The sequence below is a fragment of the Bubalus kerabau genome, chromosome 2, assembly GCF_029407905.1.
Source record: "Bubalus kerabau isolate K-KA32 ecotype Philippines breed swamp buffalo chromosome 2, PCC_UOA_SB_1v2, whole genome shotgun sequence".
Lineage (NCBI taxonomy): Eukaryota > Metazoa > Chordata > Mammalia > Artiodactyla > Bovidae > Bubalus > Bubalus kerabau.
The window spans coordinates 126,610,312-126,634,364 of record NC_073625.1 but is presented as its reverse complement, the minus strand read 5'-3'; the positions used below and the strand labels follow the sequence as shown (position 1 = coordinate 126,634,364).

At 45.0% G+C, this 24,053-nt stretch overlaps 1 protein-coding gene across 15 annotated transcripts in view; it reads left to right on the top strand.

Moving 5' to 3' along the window:
• ST6GAL1 (ST6 beta-galactoside alpha-2,6-sialyltransferase 1) overlaps positions 1 to 23,718 on the top strand; it is a 147,892-nt gene extending 124,174 nt beyond the window's left edge. For all 15 annotated transcript variants that reach the window (XM_055568767.1, XM_055568769.1, XM_055568768.1 and 12 more), the window contains 3 exons: positions 17,071 to 17,169; positions 18,379 to 18,553; positions 20,892 to 23,718. In XM_055568767.1, coding sequence (XP_055424742.1) covers positions 17,071 to 17,169; positions 18,379 to 18,553; positions 20,892 to 21,139 — 522 coding nt within the window. In that variant the 3' untranslated portion in view covers positions 21,140 to 23,718. The remainder of the gene's footprint in view (positions 1 to 17,070; positions 17,170 to 18,378; positions 18,554 to 20,891) is intronic.
• Positions 23,719 to 24,053: the final 335 nt, after the last annotated feature.

The following is a 24,053-nucleotide window of genomic DNA, read 5'->3' as shown; positions in this document are numbered from 1 at the left end:
CTGTAGTTTGCTACAACTAACTAAGAGGTGTAAGACAGCTCCTCTGTGGTCAGAATCTGATAAAGAAAAAGGGCGTGCTGCAGACCATGCATAGTTTTCCTCTGAGGGACGACATTTGTCCTGCACTTCTGGATGGCTGTGCTCCCTCTGCCAGGGCTGAGAAGAGGGTGGCTGACTTCCCAGGGTGCCCTGTCCACTCATAACAAAAGCATTTCCCGTCCTCCTCAGACACACTGACCCTACTTCCTGTCCTGCTGTAAGTGGCACTGAACATCCAGGCTGTTCCTTTGGCGCTGGTCACGGGAAGCTGCGTGACCATGCTCCTTGTGATACTGATGTGTGACTGATGCCCTTCTGTTATCGTCCTTTCTCATCTTGCTTTTCGAGGAAGCTGGCAGTCAGTCTCCTTTGCCTTTTGCCCGGGTTGGTTATCTCAGCTGTTTTGTGTCTGCTTCTGAGCAAACTGAGTCCCCACATCACACACAGACTGCACCTGGCACCCCACAGTTCCTGGGGGCATAGCTGTGAGCTGTGGGCTTGGTAAATTATGCCTTTGAGCAGCTCATTCTCTTCCCAGAGGGAGAGCTCCTCTGGATGGCAGCTGGGCCCGGGTTTGTTTGCTCAGCACCCAGCCTCCTCACCTGCAGAGAGGTGCATCTGGCCTGTGACAAGGCTATGGAAAACAAAGAGGTGGTTCCTTACTGAGAAGATGGCTTTTTATAAGAGAATGGTGTCACACTGTGAAATTTCATAGATCTATTTGGGCAAGTATATGCCAGGTATTGTTATGAGATTCAGCGGGAAAGCTATAGTTAGCTAAATGTGAGTCTTTAAATAAATTCAATTGTGACTCTAAGTGTAAAGGTTTTGTGAGACTGAGCTGAGCCCCTGCTGGGCCCAGGGCTTCCTTAGAGACACTTGTACAGGTTGGGAAAGAGAAAACCATGCACAGTAGGACATATGCTGACTGGACTTCACCCAGGGCATTTCCAGATCACAGGACTTCCCTGGTGGCTCAGACGGTAAAGCGTCTGTCTACAATGCGGGAGACACGGGTTCGATCCCTGGGTCGGGAAGATCCCCTGGAGAAGGAAATGGCAATCCACTCCAGTACTATTGCCTGGAAAATCCCATGGACAGAGGAGCCTGGTAGGCTCCAGTCCATGGGGTTGCAAAGAGCCAGATACGACTGAGCGACTTCACTTCACTTCACTTTATCTTGAGATATGAGGTAGTGCCACTTACAAATACCTCCATTATCTGAGGGCCATATTTGTCTTATCATATTTAATCTTCATGATAATCCTATGAGGTGTGGTCACCGAACATTATTTTATATGAGGACAAAGGTCTGTCTAGTCAAGGCTATGGTTTTTCCAGTGGTCATGTATGGATGTGAGAGTTGGACTGTGAAGAAAGCTGAGCACTGAAGAATTGATGCTTTTGAAGTGTGGTGTTGGAGAAGACTTTTGAGAGTCCCTTGGACTGCAAGGAGATCCAACCAGTCTATCCTAAAGGAGATCAGTCCTGGGTGTTCTTTGGAAGGAATGATGCTAAAGCTGAAACTCCAGTACTTTGGCCACCTCATGCAAAGAGTTGACTCATTGGAAAAGACTCTGATGCTGGGAGGGATTGGGGGCAGGAGGAGAAGGGGACGACAGAGGATGAGATGGCTGGATGACATCACCGACTCGATGGACGTGAGTTTGAGTGAACTCCGGGAGTTGGTGATGGACAGGGAGGCCTGGCGTGCTGCAATTCATGGGGTTGCAAAGAGTCAGACACAACTCGGTGACTAAACTGAACTGAACTGAACTAGCTTCAAAGAGTCTAAGGGAGTTGCTCAGGTTGGGTAGGAGATAAGCAGTAGAGGTGGATTGAATCTAGGTTTGTTTGCTGGTGGTATTTTAACTCCCCTGAACTTTCTTTTAAGCTTTTCTAGGTCGTTGCTTGGAGAAGGAAATGGCAACCCATTCCAGTGTTCTTGCCTGGAGAATCCCAGGGATGCAGGAGCCTGGTGGGCTGTCGTCTCTGGGGTTGCACAGAGTCGGACACGACTGAAGCGACTTAGCAGCGGCAGCAGCAGGTCGTTGCTATTTTTCAGAGCCAGAGAAGGAGATTGACTTGATAATATTGGACTCAGGGTACCTTCTTACTCCAAACCTCTAGGTCATAAGTGGTTTTCACCATGTCAGAGCTGCCCTTGGTCTTCTTTTCCTTGTGTAGCTCATCTGTTGTGGTGTGGGGCCAGCTACCCTGATTCCATTCAGTCAATCAAATAAGTTCCCACAAGATCCTGCCTAGTGTGAGGGAAGAGCAGAAGAAAACAGTGCTCATAAGGACTTCCCTTTGGATGAAGAGAAAAAGACACCCCACCCCCAACATGCTGTTATTGTTGGTCAGTTGCTAAGTCATGTCCAACTCTTTGTGATCCAGTGGACTGCAGTGTGCCAGGCTTTCCTGTCCTTCACTATCTGTCAGAATTTGCTCAAACTCATCATTGAGTCAGTGATGCCATCCAACTATCTCATCCTCTGTTGTCCCCTTCTCTTCCTGCCCTCAATCTTTCCCAGCATCAGCGTCTTTTCCAATGAGTCAGCTCTTCGCATCAAGGTGGCCAAAACATCAGAGATTCAGCTTCAGCATCAGTCCTTCTAGTGAATATTCAGGGTTGATTTCCTTTAGGATTGATTTGTTTGATCCATGCCATCCAAGGGACTCTCGAGAGTCTTCTCCAACACACACGCACACAAGGCCAGTAAAGGTGAAGTGCAAAAACAGAGCATATTCTTTTTCTATGAGTCTGACTATTTTAAGATACCTCATATAAATGGAATCATACAGTTTTATTTCCCTCAGTATAATGTCCTCCAGGCTCATCCTTATTGTCATATTTGGTACAATTTCCTTTTTTTTCCTTTTTTTTGAAGCTAATATTCCATAGAAACAGACTGTTAAGTGGTGGTTTCCAGGGGCTGAGGTGAGGGGCAGATGGGGAATTGCTATTCAATGGGTATAAAGTTTCAATTCTGCAAGATTAAAAAGTTTCAGAGATCTGCTGTACATTGTGTCTATAGTTAATAATACTGTATTTTGCACTTAACAATTTGTTAAGAGGGTAGATCTCATTTTGTTTTCTTACTGCAGTGAAAAACAGAAGGGTGTATATTCCAGTGTGGGGCTGCTAGTTTAGATAAGGCATATCTTTGGCATGGAATTCTTTCTGTGCAGGCATTACTGAATTGAGAAGGGGACATTCAAAACCTGTATTTAATTTGTGGAAAATAGCTGTGTTTAAAATAACCTCTCTCTGACCTCACACCCCATTTCAGCTCAGTTACCACCTGTGACTAGTGCTTACACCTCACTCAACCTTAAAAATTTTTTGTCTACACTTTGAGGTCATTTGCTAGGAATTTTTGCATCTATGTTCATGAGGGATGTAAGTTTGTAATTTTGTAATTTTCCCTTCTTATAACATCTGTCAGTGTTTTTGATATCAGAGTAATGCTGCCATTGTAGAGTTGGGAATTGTTCCTCCAAAATTTTTCTGGAAGGGTTTGTGTAGAATTAGTATTACTGTTTTCTTGACTGTTTGGTAGAATTCACCAGTAAAGTCATCTGGGCCTAGAATTTACCTTGTGGGAAAATTTTTAGCTACAAATTCAGTTTCTTTAATAGACACAGATAGTTATTCATGTTACTTGTTTCTTCTTGACTTCTTGAGTTTTGGTAGTCTATATCTTTCAAGAAATTTGTTCATTTCTTCTAAGTTATTGACTTTGTTAGCATAAAGTTGTTCATAATTCCCTCATTATCCTTCTAATATCTGTGGAATGAGATGTGATGTCTGAGGTGACATGACATCCTTCAAGGTGAGTCATAGTATTGGAAATCCTAGAGCTAAAAATGACTTTGGAGATCAAGTAGCCATTCATTCATTCCAGAATGAGTTATTGATCACCTGCTCTATGCCAGACTTTGTGAACAGAGCTAGAACTCATCCACTAACAACAGCAGAACAGAAACAGATATGTTCCCTGCCCTTGTGAAGCCCAGTGTCTTGCTTGATCATTTCATTTTACAAATGAGATAACTGAGGCCTGCAAAGAGAAGGTGACCGGTACAGGTGCACGCAGGGCAATGGCAGGCCATGTAGACTGAAGCCTTCCTGACACTTGGCCCACGACTCTTTCCTGGTTCTCTGATGACACCTTCTAAGTCCATGTTTTCTCACTCCCATTATCTTATTTATCCACCTCATTTATTACCTAGCTCTCCCATTAGGAGAGGAATCATTGTGGTCTGTTTTGTTCACAGATGCCCAATGCCCAGCTGCCAGAATAGTGCCTATTACATATCTACATTACATAGTAGACGTGCAAGAAATATTTGTCTAGTGAAATATAGTCCAGGGAACCTTCTCATTCAATGGATTGCCTCCAAACTTCCTCCAATTTATTTTTTTTTTTTTGAGCTTTTTATTTGGAAAAACTTGAAAACTTCTAGAAAAGTTGCAATAATATGATGAATACAAAGAATGCCTATATACCATTTACCTAGATTCACTTATTATTTTTTCATTTTACCCCATTGCCGTATCATATGCCCTATCTATCTTTCATAATATCTTTTATTTTTTTCATTTGAGAGTGCTAGTGGTAAAGAATTCACCTGCCAATGCAGGAGACCTGGGTTTGATCCCTGGGTTGGGAAGATCCCCTGGAGAATGTAATGGCAACCCACTCCAGTATGCTTGTTTGGAAAATCCCATGGACACAGGAGCCTGGCTGGCTACAGTCCATGGGTTGCAAAGAGTCAGACATGACTAAAGCAACTTACCATGTGTACATCACAGACATTAATCCCTAAAAACTTATTACAGACAGAGAGTTTACAGCTGCCTCTCCAAATTTGTACGTTGAAACCCTAACTTCCAGTATGATAGTATTTGGAGGTGAGGCCTTTGGGAGAGAAATATGTTTAGATGAGGTCCTGAGGTTGGGGTCCCCATGATGAAGGGATTAGGATCCTTATAAGAAGAGGGAGACCAGAGCTTGCTTGCTCTCTGCCACGTGAGGACACATTGAGAAGGTGGCCCTCATCAGTAAACAAATGTGCTGGCACCTTGACCTTGGACTTGTCAGCCTCCAGAACTATGAGAGATCAACGTCTTTTGATTTCTACCATACCTAGTCTATGGTATTTTGTTCTAGTAGCTGGAGCAGACTTTGTTGTTGTTGTTACTGAGAAGTGGAGCGCTGCTGTAACAAATACCTATGTGTGAGTTGCTTTGGAACTGCATACAGGATTGCCGGGAGAAATATCAATAACCTCAGGTATGCAGATGACACCACCCTTATGGCAGAAAGTGAAGAAGAACTAAAGAGCCTCTTGATGAAAGTGAAAGAGGAGAGTGAAAAAGTTGGCTTAAAGCTCAACATTCAGAAAACGAAGATCATGGCATCCAGTCCCATCACTTCATGGCAAATAGATGGGGAAACAGTGGAAACAGTGTCAGACTTTATTTTGGGGGGCTCCAAAATCACTGCAGATGGTGATTGCAGCCATGAAATTGAAAGACGCTTACTCCTTGGAAGGCAAGTTATGACCAACCTAGACAGCATATTAAAAAGCAGAGACATTCCTTTGTCAACAAAGGTCCATCTAGTCAAGGCTATGGTTTTTCCAGTGGTCATGTATGGTTGTGAGAGTCGGACTATAAAGAAAGCTGAGTGCCAAAAAATTGATGCTTTTGAACTGTGGTGTTGGAGAAGACTCCTGAGAGTCCCCTGGACTGCAAGGAGATCCAACCAGTCCATTCTGAAGGAGATCAGTCCTGGGTGTTCATTGGAAGGACTGATGCTGAAGCTGAAACTCCAATACTTTGGCCACCTGATGTGAAGAGCTGACTCATTGGAAAAGAGCCTGATGCTGGGAAAGATTGAGGGCAGGAGGAGAAGGGGATGACAGAGGATGAGATGGTTGGATGGCATCATCGAGTCGAGGGACAGGGGTTTGAGTGGACTACGGGAGTTGTGATGGACAGGGAGGCCTGGCGTGCTGCGGTTCATGGGATCGCAAAGAGTCCAACATGACTGAGTGACTGAACTGACTGACTAATATTTGTGGAAGGTAGAACTTGTGAGTGAAGAAACTGGATATCTAACTGATGCAAGATTTAGAAATTGTTTAAGGGGATGTGTTGGAGGAGTGGCTTGATTCCTCATGAATGCTTTTATTATAGTAAAATATGAGAGGAGAGAAACAAATTGAAGAAGGAATTATTTAGCAAAAAGGAAACAGAACTTAAGATTTGGAAAATTCCCAGCCTATCTGTATATTGCAAAAAATAAGAAAGCTTGTTTTGACAAAAACTCTAAGGGGATGGCCCAAGAAGCATTTGATTTAAAAGGTCAGTTTGGGAGTGAACCACAGACCTAATCAGCCACCCTAGCAGAAACACTGCTAGTTTGAACTAAAGAAGACAAGATGAAGGCAGGCTGTCAGATTTAGATTTTATGGGACCAGACTATAGAGCTCTTTGCCTGCAAACAGATACCATTCTTCAAGACAAGGGATACCAGTGGTGATTCAGAGACCATCAGGGCTGCTTCCTTGGTTCCAAAGGGGAGAGAGGATTGTCTTGACTTCAATAGGCCAGATGGCAGCTGCCCAGGGCCTTGGTGGAGTGACCCCTACCCAGCAGAGCCACATAGGTGGGACTCATGCCCCACCACATCCATAATGCAAGCATCAAACCAAAGAGATTATTCTCCAGCCTTAAGCTATAGTGGTATTTACTTTGCTAGGCTTGGACCTTTTTGGAACCTGTCATTTCTTTATTCATTCCAATTTCTCTCTTTTGGACTGAGACTCTATCCTATGCCTGTTCCACCACTGTATTTCAGAAGCACATAATTTATCCAGTTTCACAGGTTCACAGCAGGAGAAGGTTTTACTTCAGGTTGAATCGTTTGGTTCTTTTCTGGTTTAGATAATATTTAGATAAGACTTTGGATGTCAGCCTTTAGAATAGATGCTGGAATGAGTTAAAACTGTGGAAGATGTTGAAGTGGAATTAAATGTACTTGCATGTGAGAAGGACATGATTTTAGGAGATCCAAGGGTAGAATGTTATGGACTCAATGTTTCTCCCCCAAATTCATACCTTGAAGTCCTCAAGATATAAAGAAGTTCTTGAGGGTGAGGCTTCCATGATGGGATTGGTGTCATAAACAGAGATACCAGAACTTGCTCTCTTTCTGCTATGGGAGGACACAGGAAGAAGGCAACCGTCTGCAAGCCAGGAAGTGGGCCCTCACATGGGAAGTGAATTTGCTGGTACCTTGATCTTGGACTTCCCAGACTTCAGAGCTGTGAGAAATAAATGTCTGTTGTTTAAGGCATTCAGTCTGTGGTATATTTGTTGTAGTGCCCTGAACTAAGATAATAGTTTAATGTGTACTTCCTAGGAATAAGAATATTATCTCAAGTAAGCAAAACATAGTTTTCAACTTCATACATTTACATTGATACCGTACTTTAATCTGGCTGCATTGCAGTTTTGTTAATTTCTCCAGTAATGTCTTTTATAATTTTTCTTCTAGTACAGAATCCAGTTCAGGATCAGGTGCTGCATCTAGTTGTCATGCCTCTTCAGTCTCCTTTAACCTGGAATAGTTCCATGGCCTTTGTCTTTAAGACATTTAAGCATTAAAAAAAAAATTAAGTCCTTTAATTTTTTTTTTTTTTTTTTTTAGCATTTATCTGATGCTTTCTCAAGAGTAAATTCAGTTTCTGCACTCTTCGCTGGAAAACTGCACAAATGACATTGTGTCCCTCTTAGAACATCACATCAGGAGGCATCCATACCCATCTGCCCTTCAGCTGATTTTTATTTTGAGCACCTAAATGTGGTGGTGTCTGATGAGACCACTGTATAATTACATTTTCCCTTGGAATCTATGAGTGAACACTTTTAATACTATGCCATTACTCTGCTCTGCATCAAAATTTCCTGCTACATTTAATATGTAGCGATCAGTTTTGCCTGAACCAATCTTTACTATGATGGTTGAAAAATGATGGTCTTTTAATTCCAGCTCCCCCTCCTCCATGTCATCTAGTTAGCACTCAGAATTTTACTATAAGCAAGAAGCCTCCCTTCTCATCCTCCATTTATTTCCTTCCTCCCACTTTTCCTCCTTCCCTCCCTTCTTTCTTTTCTTTCTGTATTTGTTATTGGTAAAAACTTATAGATTGCTATATTTTCAATGGTTTATAATTCATTTTATAGTTACGAACTACCTAAGTATTCAGTTTTTCCCAGGTTTGACAAAGGAACTCCTAGTGGGAGTTCCTTTAAACTGGCTCTTGTTGTTCTGTGACATGCATGCCCTCATCATTTCTTTAAAATACTCCTATACTTTCTGGCATAACAAGATGTTCTAGTTCATTAGTACCTATCTGTTGGGTTTTTAATATTTCATATTTATTAATTTTATCCTGAACATATACACAAAGTGTTCTAGATCAGTGATGGATTTCTTATTTAAATGTGTGTGTTCAGTTGCATCTGACTCCTCTGAGACGCTATGGACTGTAGCCTGCCAGGCTTCTCTGTCCATGGGGTTTTCCAGGCAAGAATACTGGAGTGGGTTGCCATTTCCAACTCCAGGGGATCTTCCCAACCTAGGAATTGAAGCCACGTCTCTTACATCTCCTGCATTGGCAGGCAGATTCTTTACCACTTGGGGCACCTGGGAAGCCCTTTATTTAAATCCCTTACCTTAAATAATAAATGCATTAATCTCTCTCTGCCTTAGTTTTTATTCTTAGGGCAATGCAGTAAGAGCCAGGCCAATTATCCTACATGAGTAGCCAGTACCCCATAAGGAACAAAAAGAAGTGATTTTTTTCCCTTGCTTATAAAAGGCAGGATGTAGCTGTCCTCTTTTCCTCCTAAAGAGAGTCCCCTTCTTACTCCAGCCCTTTGGAATATAAATAAACATATCTAGAGCTCTCTCTGGGTTCCTAGGTCTCTTTCTTCCTACTCCAGAATATCTCTTAGAATATCTCTGTATTAATCTTGAGTTATAGTTGGAGTTATAACCATTTAGCTTCTCAGGTAGATAAGCAAAGTTTCATTATGTTTGGAGTCAGAGAAGAGCAGTTAACTAGACAAATTAGCTATAGATTTTATTATCATGATTTATAAAGTCTCAGGAGTCTAGGGCTTTTTGCAAGAGTGCTGAGACATCATGGTAAGTTTTACTTCCCCATACTATTCTACCCTAGTTCTGGGATATGCCATTTCTTCCCAAGGAGCTCTGATTCCTTTAAGTGAAAAATGACATTAGAAACTAAGATTTAGGTACTAGGTATGTTCATGCCTAATGAAGTAATCTTTGCTTCTTGGCCCTTTCAGTAGGCAGAGGAAATATATACTGGTATACACACAATACACGTACTTGTGTATTTGTTCATTTATATACATGCATGTGAAAGTTGCTCATCTGACTCTGTGACCCTATGGACTATACAGTCCATGGAATTCTCCAGGCCAGAGTACTGGAGTGGGTAGCTGTTCTCTTCTCCAGCAGATCTTCTGAACCCAGGGATCGAACCCAAGTCTCCCGCATTGCAGGAGGATTCTTTACTGTCTGAGCCACCAGGGAAGCCCATATATATGCATACTGCTGCTGCTGCTGCTAAGTCACTTCAGTCGTGTCTGACTCTGTGTGACCTCATAGATGGCAGCCCACCAGGCTTCTCTGTCCCTGGGATTCTCCAGGCAAGAATACTAGAGTGAGTTGCCATTTCCTTCTCCAATGCATGTATGCATGCTAAGTCGCTTCAGTCATGTCCCACTCTGTGCGACTCTATGGACAGCTGCCCACCAGGCTTCTCTGTCCACAGGACTCTCCAGACAAAAACACTGGAGTGGGTTGCCATTTCCTTCTCCATATATATGCATACTTGTAGGTATATGTACACATCCATATCAGATCAGATCAGATCAGTTGCTTGGTCGTGTCTGACTCTTTGCGACCCCATGAATCGCAGCACGCCAGGCCTCCCTGTCCATCACCAACTCCCGGAGTTCACTGAGACTCACGTCCATTGAGTCAGTGATGCCATCCAGCCATCTCATCCTCTGTCGTCCCCTTCTCCTCCTGCCCCCAATCCCTCCCAGCATGTACATATGCCTGTTTTAGAAATGATAGACTCTACTTGATACCTCAGTCTATTCAGATAAAGGTACTTGCCTTTCCATTGTGTATTTGCATCCCCTCTTCTTCCACAGTGAGAATCCTTCTAACAACATCAGCACACTGATTTATTTGGTTATATCTATAATACATCTAGAGTAATTTTAAAATTGTTTTGTGTATCTCTACATAAAGCAAACCTATTTAAAGTTCAGGATTTGTTTGCAGTTCTCTTTCACACCCTGCCCAAAATTAAGGGTTTATGGCCAAATAATGTGTACCTAAGTTACCTTGATGAGCTATTCTGTTTCTCTTCACTTTATGAATTCATTTGAAATTCAGTTGTACTCATTTTGTTTCAATTCTAGGTTTTTCTTTTTCTTCTTCTAAAAAAATATGCAGAATGTTAACATGCTTCTAGAATTCAAAACTACCCAAAAAGGCATACTCAGAAAAGCATTACTTCCTACTGAATTCCTTCCACCCTATTTCACTACCACCCTTTGTATATAACTACCGTTTTGTGATTTATTCTATCTGTAAAGACAGATAGATGTATATATGTGTTCTTTTTTTAAATTCCCGTATTTTGTACAAAAATACAGTGGACTGTATATGCTCTTCTATACTCTCCTTTTCCCCAGTGCTTTCTGGAAATCACTCCATATCAGTTCACAGAAATCTTCCTCATTCTTTGTTGCCTCAGCATAGTACTCCTTTGTGGGTAAATTTCACAGCTTATTCTATCAATCTCCTTTGCTCAAACATTTAAGTACTTTCCAACCTTTATTTCCCTTACTACTTTATGGTTCTTTGAATGACTTTTCCTGCGTTTACAGGTTGAATGATAGAACCCTTGGATTTTGGGTTTGTGGTAGGTTTCAATTTGTGGTGCCCTTCTGTTTAGCACTTCCCCATCTAGATCCAGTTTGCAAAGGTCAGGTCTTCCTTAAGACCCACAGACTCCATATTTTCAGATCTCCTCAAGACCCTGAAGATCCTTTTGTCTTCCTAGAGCATTAACTAGCTTTGCAACTGTGGCAGATTTGCAAATCTAACAACCAGAATACAAACTTTATCATCCCTTAACATTTTTGAAAGAAGATTGCTTAGTATAATGAGATGTTGGGGAGACTTTACTTTGTACTGTAGCTCCATCCCTTCCGAGCTCTGTGTTGTAGGCCAGGTACATAATCTCCTAGAGCTTCCTCTTCAAGCCCTGTTTGGGGCCTGGAAATAATGTGAGGAGTAAATGAAAAGACATCAAACTGGACTGTTGTGTGAGTTTAACAAAACTGTTAAGTCTAGACTCTATAGTTAAGATGTATCAGTATCTACACCCACACCCACACCACACCCACACAGAAGGTGTATTAATTTCCTAGGCCCACCATGACAAAACACCACAGATAGTGTGGCTGAAACAACAGTGATTTATTTTCTCAGTTTTCTGGGGCAGAAGTACTAGGTCAAGGTGATGTCAAGGTTCGTTTCTGACAAGGGCTCTTTTTGGCTTGAGGATGGCCACCTTCTATGCCATTACGTGTGCATGTGAGTTGAAGGTAGAGAGAGATCTCTGCTATCTCTTCCTTGTCTTATAATGACGTCAGTTTTATTAGATAAGGGCCCCATCTTTAGGACCTTATTTAATCTTATCTCCGCAAAGCCTTATCTCCAACATAATTACATAGAGGATTAGGGCTTCAACATATGAATTTGGGAGGGACACAATTCAGTTTGTAACAGAGGGAAAGAAAGATTTGGTAAGAAAAAAGACCAACATACTCACAGTGGGAATATCTGAAGAATGCAATTATATATGATTACTTTCTTCTATATGTATATAGATAGATGGATGTGTGTGTGTATGTGCACGTGCATTCTTGTATTCTCTTTTAACTTTCTGCAGTGACTATTTCTAACTTTGACTAGAAAGCCTACTTTAAATGGGTGTCTAAATAGCAACAACCCATCTCCCCAGTGTAGTCTTTCCCTGGCACTTTCTCCTTGGGGGTCCATTGCTCTGGAAATGACTTACTTTCCTCATCATGAGGCCCTGGGGATCCCCGAACTCAGGTCAGACTCTGCATGAGGGTGAGTACAGGAGCATTTGAGAAGATCTTTATTTTTAAGTCCCTTGTGCTGCAGTTGGACAAAGGACTGAGATGTTGTCCAGACATGTCTAGTCACCCAGGCAGGGCCTTACAGGATGGTCATGTCTTATAAGGCACCTGGGGCCCAGATAGGGCAATGACCCTCCTAAGACCACAAGCGAGTTAAACACAAAGTAGTCTCCCAATTCCCCAAGCACTTTTAAGCCTTTTTTTGTTGTTTTTGAGGAAATCCTTGACTCTTTTATAAAGGGGTACCAAAATTAATATGGTAAGTCCAGAGCTATGTTCTTCTAAGGTTGAGGGGTGCTTGCTGATTTCTCCTCTTTCCTTCCACCAGATCCCAGCACTGGTCACTTTCTTTTCCGTCTCTCCAGATAAAATAAGACTTTACCTTCACCTCTTCTTAATTTTCTAGGTTACTTTCTCACTTGTCTCAAGTGGCTCAAGTAAATGACCATTTCCCCACTGTGTACAGTGAGAACTGAGATCAGTCTGATCCTCAGAGTGTGCTGGTTTATTTGAATATCTTGTGGTTTATGAATACAACCCTGTGGGAACAGAAACAAGTCTGCTAAGAGCTAGGCTCTGAAATCTGGTCCTGATTCTGCCTTATACTCATCTGGAAGTCTCAGACCTCAGTTTACCTTCTGAAAATCATGGGTTTGGATTCTGTCTTTTGAGGATTTTCCTGTATGACACATGAAAACTTAGGAAGCAAAATTCTCGTGACACATTTTCTTGTTTTTTAAATAATATTTATATAGCTGTGTCGGGACTTAGTTGTGGTATGCAAGCTTAGTTCCCCTACAGTGTGTGGAATCTTAGTTCCCTGACCAGGGATGGAACCCAGGTCCCCTGCATTGCAAGGTGGATTCCTAACCACTGACCACCAGGGAACTCCCTCATGACACTTTCATACCCTCATCAAGTGCTTTCTTTGATGTTTTCTGCCACAGGTGTCCCACCTTATCTTCTTAGCAGTGAAGTAGGTAGATTAGAAGTGTAGAATCTGGAACCAGACAAAAGGGATCCCATTCAGACTCCCCGAGTTACTAGCCATATGGTTTGGGTAAACTACTAATACTTAGCATCTCTGAGTCTGCTCCCTTATTTATAAAATGGGTATATTAAGAATTGCTACCTAAGATTGTTGTAAAAATGAACTAACATATAAAAGTATCTGGCTTAGAATAAACATCATTTAAGCAGCATCTGCGATCATCATAGTTATCCTTTATCATAAAGGAGAAAACTTTCTGCATCTCTCTTGGATTTGCGAGGACAGTAACACCACAGACCCTGGGAGAGTATCAAGGTGCAGGAAGTACTGCTCCTAGCCTCCGGCTTTGTGTACTAAAAAGACAGCTTGAGAGAAACATTTTAAAAAATCCCAGTTATCTCTAATCCTCATGAGTTAGGGATAAATCACCTGGTGTCAGTCCTCTACATAGAAAGCAGCATAGCTTAAGAAAGGACACTTTCAGTATACCAGCAGTTTCTGGTGGTGGGGTGGGGGGCTGTGGAGTGGGATGGGTTCAGGGAGTGAAATTGTAGAGTTCAGTCTTAAAAGTCATGTATAAGATAGTGTGAGGGTGTCCCTCTGCCCACCCCTTATGTCTATCTTGCAAAGCCCTGTCTGCCAGGATGCCCACTCTGCCTTTGGACTATAGCACTGAATTCCTGTGCTGTGAGTTATGTTTCCCACAGAAAGAGGACAGTACTTGATGTTGGAAGATGTGGGTCCCACTTCTGGTTCCTGTGGCCTCTCGCCTGTGGCACTCCAGGCCAGTTGTCTCATCCTTGAACTTCAAAACTCTATTCTATCCCCACATACCAGCTGCTGTTCTTTCCATGTTCTCGTTTTAGGAAAGTGGCCTGAGGGCCAGGACTCACCTTGACCTCTTTTTCCTTCACTTTCAACATTCAGTTAGTCTGCAAGTCTACAGACTTGGTTCAATTGTCCAAGGTTCAACTGTCATTGAACTCTTGCAGCAACTCTATTAGGTAGATACTATTGACTTGATTATTCATATTTGTACATGAATTATTCATACAGCTGATGGTTTCTCCATCATTTTTACTTATGCTATAGTAGCATCTTCTATCTGAGTTTCCTTTTCTGCAAAAATTCTAGTCCAGAACACTGGTCTGTTTGGATCCTTCTCACGAGCCTTCATTGGTCCTGTAATCTACTGAGGAAAGCCTGAGCTCCCCCGAGTGGCACTTACCTACATTTCTCTGACCCCTTCAGGGTCTCCTTTTGTGTCTAAGCCACACTGGACAATCTTCAATTCCTAAACAAGCTCTTCACTTTACTAACTAGAATTAGGTTTGTCGTCAAGTGACAAGAATACTCTGCCCACCTCTCAATACTAGTTTAACAAGATAAAACTATACTTATCATGTAAAAGAAGTCTAGAGCTGGTATAGTGTTCCAGAGAGTCAGGAACCCAGACTTCTACTACCTCGTGCATCTGCCATTGTACCATGTGACTTCCACTTCATGGTCCAAGGTGGCTGCTCAAGCTACAGCTGTTATACCCACCGTTTGCAGCAGGAAGGAGGAAGGAACAAGGAAGGTCATAACCCTGCCTCTAAGAACAGTTTCTGGGAGTCACACTTGCTTACACACCATTAGCTAACATTTTGTCACAGAGCCACACCTAGCTGTTAGGCTAGGAAATTTTTATTTTGGCTAGTGTTTATTTTAGATAGCCATGTGCTGAGGTAAACATTGCTTCCAAGGAAGGAGAGGATGGGTATGGGGTGACACCTAGGAGTCTGCCATGTAGTCTCACATCTGGGGGGTGTGCACGTTGTTCCTCTGTTCAGGTCCTCTTCCCTCTCCCTTCTCAGTCCCTTGGCTTGGCCTAGCCTTATCTGTCCCTTAACACTGATACCTCATGCCCATCCTCACTCTGGCACCCTGTGACTGCCTGGGGCTTCTTAGCACCCACTACAACTGCACAGTCTCTGGCCAAGGTGGGCCCACCACCAATATTTCTTCTTTCAAAGATACACTGAAGAAATGGGATTATGTTCTTCAGGCTCCCAGGACCTTCCTACATCTGGGGGGAAAGTATAGCGATGGGGTAGCTGAATGATCTTAAAGGCTCATGGCAGACTGCCGCTCTTGGTTGTAGAGACAACCCATCTTCCCACAGTGGGACACTGTTCAGATCTCAGCCTTCGTGATGGTGAGCGATCGATGTGGAGAGGGGTTACTGTTGTGATTCTTGCTTTCAATTCCAGTCAGTTCTTGATTTGATTTTTGCCATTTGTTTCTCTCATTTTAAACCTGGGCAGTATCTCCCACATGCCTTTTAAGGTGACTGACAGCTGGTCTCGCGTATCAGCTTTGTCCCTTAAGAGGGACACAACTTCTTTCATTGCTAAGCCTTCAGGTCCCTCCTTGGTCTTTCTCACTCCCTGCAGTGCCCCCACTGGGTCCTCAGGACAGCTCCTGAGATAGGAGGGCAGTGTTACCTGCACTCACAGATGAGACATGAGGACCTAAGTGACCGCCTGACTTGCTCGCAGTCATCGGACATGTGGCAAAGCCAAGAACTGAGCCGGGTCTTTCTGTAATAAGTGTAGTAGCTTTCACCTTCTGCTGCCACACTTCATATTATTAAGTACTTTAATTAACATTTCTGTGCATAATTTCTTCCCAAATTTAGAGTCTCCTAGGATAAAAGGCAAAATGTGAAATTACTGAGTCAAGGTGTATAAATATACTTTTTAAGAAGGCTGTTAATGTGTTTTGCAAAATTGATCCAGCAGGGATGTCCTGTGGAGCCTTATCACAGTCACATTTTGCCCAGGCTAGTCCAAGAGTTGGGGAGCCTGAGAGTGTGGGGAGGAGAGGGGCTGGCTGGTTCCTCAGCGAGGCGCATGTGAGCCTCCCCCCAGCCTGGGGGGAGTCTCATGTTTAAGTGTATGCCATGACCCCTCCAGTGCTTTGGCCACCTCATGCGAAGAGTTGACTCATTGGAAGAGACTCTGATGCTGGAAGGGATTGGGGGCAGGAGGGAAGGGGGATGACAGAGGATGAGATGGCTGGATGGCATCACTGACTCGATGGACGTGAGTTTGAGTGAACTCCAGGAGTTGGTGATGGACAGGGAGGCCTGGTGTGCTGCGATTCATGGAGTCACAAAGAGTCAGACATGACTGAGCGACTGAACTGAACTGAACTGATGGCCCCTCCACATGGGCCAACTACTTTGGTGCTCAAGCACAGATTCTGCCATCCAGTCCAATGTGGCAGAAACCAGCGCCTGTATTGGACTCTCAGATGTCCCGTGCCTGTCTCCAGCATGCTTTGTAATAGTAACTACTACATGCCGGGCTTGATAGGTGACTGAAAGGCTTTTCAGAGATCATTTTGGTTATATGTGATTCTGACTTTAAACCTCAGCCCCCTGACCTCCATACGAGGCATGACCACAGAGGACTCTCTACCCCAAGCCATGTTCACTGTACCCTTTCTCCAATAATCTCAAAAGTCTGAGTGGAACCCTTTGTGCTATGTGGCTGATGGGTTATGACAAAATGTCCTTTAAGGTCCACACAGTTCCAGCTGTCATCTTTGCCTTCTTCTCACAAGTTCTGCCCCAAAACTTAAGACACTTCACTGGGCTCTAGGGCCTCAGGTGGCACTTATGATGTGACAGGTGGTTCTACAAGCCAACACTCACATGTAAATGTCCAGGTGACAGCCTGTCTGTGTCTTCCTGCAGTTGGTCACCACAGAAGCGGGCTTCCTCAAAGACAGTTTGTACAATGAAGGAATCCTAATTGTGTGGGACCCATCTGTTTACCATTCAGATATCCCAAAGGTAAGTGGATGTCCATGGGAAATTGGGATTGGGTCACCTGTTTTCTATACATTTCCCTGACGTACTGGGTTTTTAAAGTTGTGGTTGACCTAGCCACCTTGAGGGCTGACTGGTTCCATTTCAGGGCACCTCACTTTTGGATTAGTTGTTCAGGAGGATTCCTCTATACTAGTGCTTTCCATGCCCGCCCTGCATTGCCATGTATTTGTCTCCCAACTATGGTCTGTATCAGGAGTAGTAGTGGCTGGATTTCCCACCATCTGGGGTGGACTGTGTTCTTGTGATAATTTCTGATGAGCAGTAGCAGGCATAGACAGTTGTTACTCTCTCTCCTATACACAATATTACCATAATATTACTTGTCCCACACTTCAGTTTCCAGACACTTTTCATTTCACTCTTATAGCAACAGAAGGAAGTAGGCAGAAGCATGGTTATTCCCATTTTACAGATGAGGAAAACAATGTGGTGGTGGTGGTAGGGTTATCTGCCTGGGACTCGATTTGCTAAGCAGAGGGCCCAGATCTGCAACATCAGCTTTTCCAGGGCAGGAGACAGTCTCAGTCCTGCTGGGCTCTAGCTTCTCTGGCCTCTCACTGTTTGTCACACAAGTCAGCTGGCCTCTCCCTGGCATGGGCTGCAATGGCCACAGGAGAAAGGCTTTGAGGAGGAGGGACAGAGAGCACTCTCCTTGGTAGACTCAATTCTCATGCTGGACACACCGGTATCTGACAGGCTCTGGTGATCCCTGGCACCCTCCTCTACCTACCTCAGTTTACAGTTTTGCACTGATCTCACTTAGAACTTAAATTTGCCTGGGTCAGGTCAAGGACTGTGAGTCCACAGCTGTGGCAATCTGGGTCCCAGTTTTCACCCCTTTAAAAAAGAGAGGTGGGGTTAGATAGGGCCAAGAGCCCCTCTCAGCTCTGATCTCTTTCCCAGTCTATGATCCTGAGATCTGAAGCTGTTCCATGGTCACCAAGATCAAATGTCCCTGTGAGCACAGGCTATGTGCTGGGTGCCCTGCTATCAGGTGAGAGCTGTGATATGGAGAAGCATGGAGTCTATCTCGATGAAGGGATGTCTCTCAGGAGTCTGCCAGGAGTGGTCCCTCCCCACCTCCCCTAGTCCTCAGAGGATGATGAACGCCGGGGTGGCAGCAGACCAGCCCATTGCTCTCCTTGAGGAGACCTCTTCCTTCTTTTTCAGTGGTACAGGAATCCCGACTACAGTTTCTTCAATAACTTCAAGAGTTATCGTAAGCTGCATCCTGATCAGCCCTTTTACATCCTCAAGCCCCAGATGCCTTGGGAGCTGTGGGACATCATTCAAGAAATCTCCTCGGAGCTGATCCAGCCAAACCCCCCATCCTCTGGGATGCTCGGTGAGTCCATGTCTGAGAAGACCTCTGGTGCTTGTCTCTACAATAGAGTAGCTTTCTTCTGGGGTCTCATTCGTTTGTTCATTTGCCAAACAGTTGCTAGTTTTTGCTATATTTTTATGCTGAGGCAAATTCCAACTAAGACACAGAGATCAATACAATAGAATCTTCTTCCTTAACTTCAGGGTGTCCAGTGGGAGCATTCGGTCAGGTGTCTGAGGCAACATTCAGTTTGTGCCAGGAAAGCGTGACCAGCTTGGTGCCATAGGAGAGAGGACCCCTTCTAGGGAGACAGCCTGAGAACTTTGTGGAGAACAGGACCAGACCTGGGAAATGGGAGATTTGGCAAGTGGATGTGGAGTAAAAAGGGAAGCAGAGAAAAGATGAGGCAGGAGGAGGGCTGGGACTTGGGTGAGGCCAGCCAGGCACCTACTTCAGATGTACAATTTAAGGAGCTGCCACGAAATTCAGAAACAAATGATATCTTAATAGTGTCTTTAAAAAAATCACAGTGAAAAATTTCATGATAGACAAGATATTAAAATTTTAGATAAAGGATCAGTAATAATGCCATTATTGTCCTGAGCCATATTAGAATCTGAAGAAAAAGGAAGAATCAATAACATTCAGAATTTCACCTAGTGACCACCCTATCTGTGGCCCTGAGAGAAGACTGAGTGGTGAAGCTGCACTTAGTTTGGGGGTCACAAATGGAGTTGTGGGTGCCGATGTGGGGGTGGGCCAGGGTCAGAGTGCCGAGGGCCCTGAGTGCTGGCTGCAGACTTCTTCTTGGACTTACTCCACAGCCCTCTGCCCTCACGGCCTGTCTGCCCCTCGCTGCCTCTCACTGAGTCCAGCTGGACCACAGGCACTTTCTGCCAGATGCCCCCTGGCACTGGCATCGCCTACCTGCCTTCCCTATTAGACTGCAGCTCCCTCAGGGCGGAACTGTGTTTGCCTCTTCCTTGTGGGGGCACAGGATGGGCCTGAGGTAAATGTTCTTTGAGTAAATGAACAAATGCTTTATTATCAGAGGCATTTCCTGATAGAGATGAAGGTGCTTCCAGTATCCCATCTGCTTTATGCCTTTCTCTTCAGCTTTTGGATAGGTGCCTTGGGGGTACTTCCTGGACCCCTTTTGAGCAGGAGTAGATGGAGAGCATCCTAGGGACACTCTCCTGTTGCCCTACTTCCTGCCTTTGCTTGTGCTGTCCCCTCCACCAGCAGTCCTTCCCCCTTGCCCATCCCGCATGGCCAGCGCCCTTGCCAGCCCCGACACCAGTGCTCCGGGGGGCTCATGAGAGCTCGCTCTCATAGAAGCCTCCCTCCCCTCATCTGGAAGCACAACTGCTGGGCCATCATCACTTAGTTGCATATGTCTTTTCTCGCCCATCATACCAGGGTGGGGACAGCCAGAGGGGGTTAACAGGGCTTTCCCCATGTCTAATTCTTCTGGAACAGAGCTGCTGCTAGCAGTTTACAATTTTGCTATTAGTAAGAACTGTTCATCATAAAGGTTCCCTATATTGATGGTTGACAAGAGCAGTCTTAGAGCCATGATCTTATTGCATCTGAACAGTAGCCTATGTGGTAGGGAGAGTGGGTAGATCGCCCCCTTGGGACAGGTGGAGAACCTGAGGCCCCTAGAGGGATGTGTCCTGCAGGAGATGACTGAGCCAGGTGGGGACAAGCATGGGGGATGGGAGGCATCCCCCATCTCTTGTTGGGTCTGCGCCTCTGTGTTCTGTACCCCTCCCTGAGCGCACCACCCACCACACACTCTCAGCTCCTCTCTTCTGTCTGACTGAGCCCATCAATACAGACCAGCGCATGCTCCTGTAACAGCTGTCCCCCTCTCATATGAGGCACGAAGCTTTCCTTCCCCACACTGTTTCACCAGGTACTACTGTAAGAAACACCTTCCAAATAACCAGCTACGAGGCTCATCCAAGAGACAGACATGAGAGAAAGTAATATCTGCATGGAATGGTTCTGTCTCCTCAGTCACTTTGCCCACTCTCTTCATAGAGCTTCTTGACAGTGATCAGTTCATTGACTGATGGTGGAGCCCTTCAATTCATTAATGTTTAGGGAGGACCTGCTGGGCACCGGGCTCTGACCTGGGTGCTGAGCATACGAAGGTTCGTGAGCCCTGCACCCTGAGGAGCAGCCTGTTGGATGGGCTTACTAGAGCAACTCACACTGGGAATCACACTCATGAACAGACATTCCAGACATACCTCTCCAGCTTTCAGGGCATGAGCTGTGGGGCTCCCTGGGCAGAACTCCGGGGAGCCAGGGTGGGTTGTTGCACAGGACTCAGCTCTGCTCTCCTCTCCAGGCATTGCCATTATGATGTCACTGTGTGACCAGGTGGATATTTACGAGTTCCTCCCATCCAAGCGCAAGACTGACGTGTGCTACTACTATCAGAGGTATTTCGACAGTGCCTGCACAATGGGCGCCTACCACCCACTCCTCTTTGAGAAGAACATGGTGAAGCACCTCAACCTCGGCACGGACGAAGACATCTACCTGCTTGGAAAAGCCACGCTGCCTGGCTTCCGGACAATTCGCTGCGGAGCATAAGCTCCCCAGCCAGGCCTCCTCACCCTTCCCCACTGGCATTTTACAGCTGGTCTTCTGGCCACCCCGGGCCTGGGAAGGAAGACTGTGTTCCTGAATAATCACAGCCCACACTTCAGGCAGCAAGAGCCCTGGGGCTTCAGAAACTCAAGGGCAGGGTTCCCAGCCCAGCCTGCCGTGTTGTCACCGGGGTTTGTGAACCCAGAGCCTCCTGTCTCACTCATATATATACCTATTTAGCATTCCCTCCAGAAACGGTCCTCCCGCCCCCAACCTAGGTAAATGCAAGATCCACCTTTCCCACCAGGGCTGCCAAAACTGGTCTGCTTTCCCCACGAGAATGATGTTGTTATTGCGAACCAGGGAAACAGGAAAAAAGGTACAGTCTCTATCCTCACAGAGAAGGTGATGGCACCCCACTCCAGTACTCTTGCCTAGAAAATCCCATGGACGGAGGAGCCTGGTAGGCTGCAGTCCATGGGGTCATGAAGAGTCGGACATGATTGAGCAACTTCACTCACTTTTCACTTTCATGCATTGGAGAAGGAAATGGCAACCCACTCCAGTGTTCGTGCCTGGAGAATCCCAGGGACGGGAGAGCCTGGTGGGCTGCCATCTATGGGGTCGCACAGATTTGGACATGACTGAAGCGACTTAGCAGCAGCAGCTCCATCCTCAAGTTGCCTATAGATCAGTGCGAGAGACCAGATAGATTCAGTGTGCTTAATGCACTGGGGCTTGTGGGTGTGGGCTTGCTGTATGGCTGTTTTTGCACCCAGGAGGGACCACACCCTTCCCGTGTCAGTGGGTGATAGAGGGCTTCATGGAGCTGGGGACTGTGAAGTGTAAAATCCACTTTTTCCTTTAGAAAAGGAGAAACATGTCAAGCAGATTTTGTCTAAGTCATCTGAGATGTGTGTTCCTATCTGCCTTTATTACCTGTATTTAAGATCTGCCTGAGTTTACAGGCTCAAGGTACTTTTTGAGGAACCCCTCTCATGTCTGAGGCATCAACTGAAGCCCCATACAGATGCCAGGCAAGCCAGATGCCAAAACCCTGATTTCCCCAGGCTCGCCTGGCCTGAGCCTAGCCTAGCCTACCAGCTGGGTGTGCACAGCCTATCCAAGTCTTCCTTTTTGATGCCCACCCCCAAACCTCCTCCTGCCATCCTATTTTTCCCTTTAATCTTCCCACTCCCAAATTACTTTCAAGCATTTTACACTTCAAAATTTCCTGACTTTTTTTTTTTTAACCTTCATGGGCCTTTTGTGAAAGGCCTCTCAGGGAGTGGGAACGTGGTTTCCTAGGACTTAAGAGTCGCTTTCAGAGGTCAGAACCTTGGAGATCATGACTAATTCTCACCAGGTGTATCAGAGCACTGTGCCCCAACCCCACCTGCAAGGGAGCAACATCAAAGCCTCTGGACAGAGGCCTGTCTGCTGTGGTCTATCCACACACACTCTGGACCATTGTGCTAAGTCCCCTCCCCTGATGGGGAGCCACACTAGACTGGACCAGGCTTCTGGACTCCTGCGCTAGCCCTATGTGCTCATGGGTCTTGAACGTTTGAGGTCCAGACCAGCTGTTGTGGAGCTTGAGTACTCATTCATGGTCAAACCGCCGGCTTGTGCAGGCAGTAGAAAGAGCTCTGGAGTGAGAAGCCCTGGCTTTTCAAAGTGATGCTCCCCTATTACTCGCCATGCCACCATGGGCAAATTCTCCTCTCTGAGCCTATTTCCACATTTGTAAAATGGGTGGTAAGCCTGCCTCACAGGTGCTCTGAGGGTTACCTGGGAGAAGGCAGGTGCTCAGTGCACACTGGATTCCTACCTTCCTTTACTAAGATCCTGCCCTGTGTCCACACCTGGCAGCATCCTGCTGTGAAGCAGGCCAGAGAGTGGGCTTTGTCCTCAGGGAATGTAATGTCCTATTGGGAGACAATAATACCTACCCTGCTTGGAACACCCTTGCAACCATCCGAGGGAGTGGAGGGTGCAGAACGTGTCCTTGCTCAGGCCTGATCCGCTCTGGGAAGGGCAGAGCACTTGGGCCACTGGCCACTGTGACCCCAGGCTTTTCCACGTCTGTGGGCCCAAGAATTCCTGAGAGTCACTGAATCATGAGCATGGAGTGCAGAGGGAGGTGGCATTCTATCGCCAGGAGAGATATGTTGGTATGGACACTGAGACTACACTGGGTAGATGCTAGCTTTTATATGTTATATTAAGAGATCAAGTTAATTTAATTGTGCTTTCTCAACCTGGAAATGGGTAGATTGCAAATAAGATGTGGATATTCTCATTAGTCTGGTTAAATGTTTTATATTTGTGACAGGCAATTTAAAAATTATGACTGTGTCTTGTAGGAAATCCACTGTCTCTAAGCTGTTCTGTTTTATTCAGTAGCCATCTGTTCATTCTCTATCATGAAGTCCTCAAATCTTTCCATCTCAATCAAATAAGCTATTGATATTGGCCTGGAGTTGAGATGTCAGTCTCAGAAACTTCTGAATCATGTCCTAAGCTATTTCTGAATTATCCAAAGATTATGTAAAATTTTTAAATAAATGATTGTTCAAAAATTGTATCCCTCTTTTCTTGTTAAGGGGACAACTGCTCATTGTTAATTCTTGTCTCCGAAGAAGACACGACAGGAATCCTGAACCCCCAAACCCTCCCCCATGAGCTCCTCTGCCTTAGCCTCTTGTCACTTCTACACGAAAAGAACTACTTACACAGCAGGATATCATCTATGAGATAGCGACTGGTTTGTTTTCTTCCTTTTGCTCTTGCTTGGATTCAAATGACAAAGCTGTTGTTCATCCAACACCTCAAGGAAGGGCTGCAGGAGGACAGAAAGCAGAATGAAAGGAAGTTCTCACCTTGGTTTCCAAAAGTCTAAAACCCTTAAAGGAAC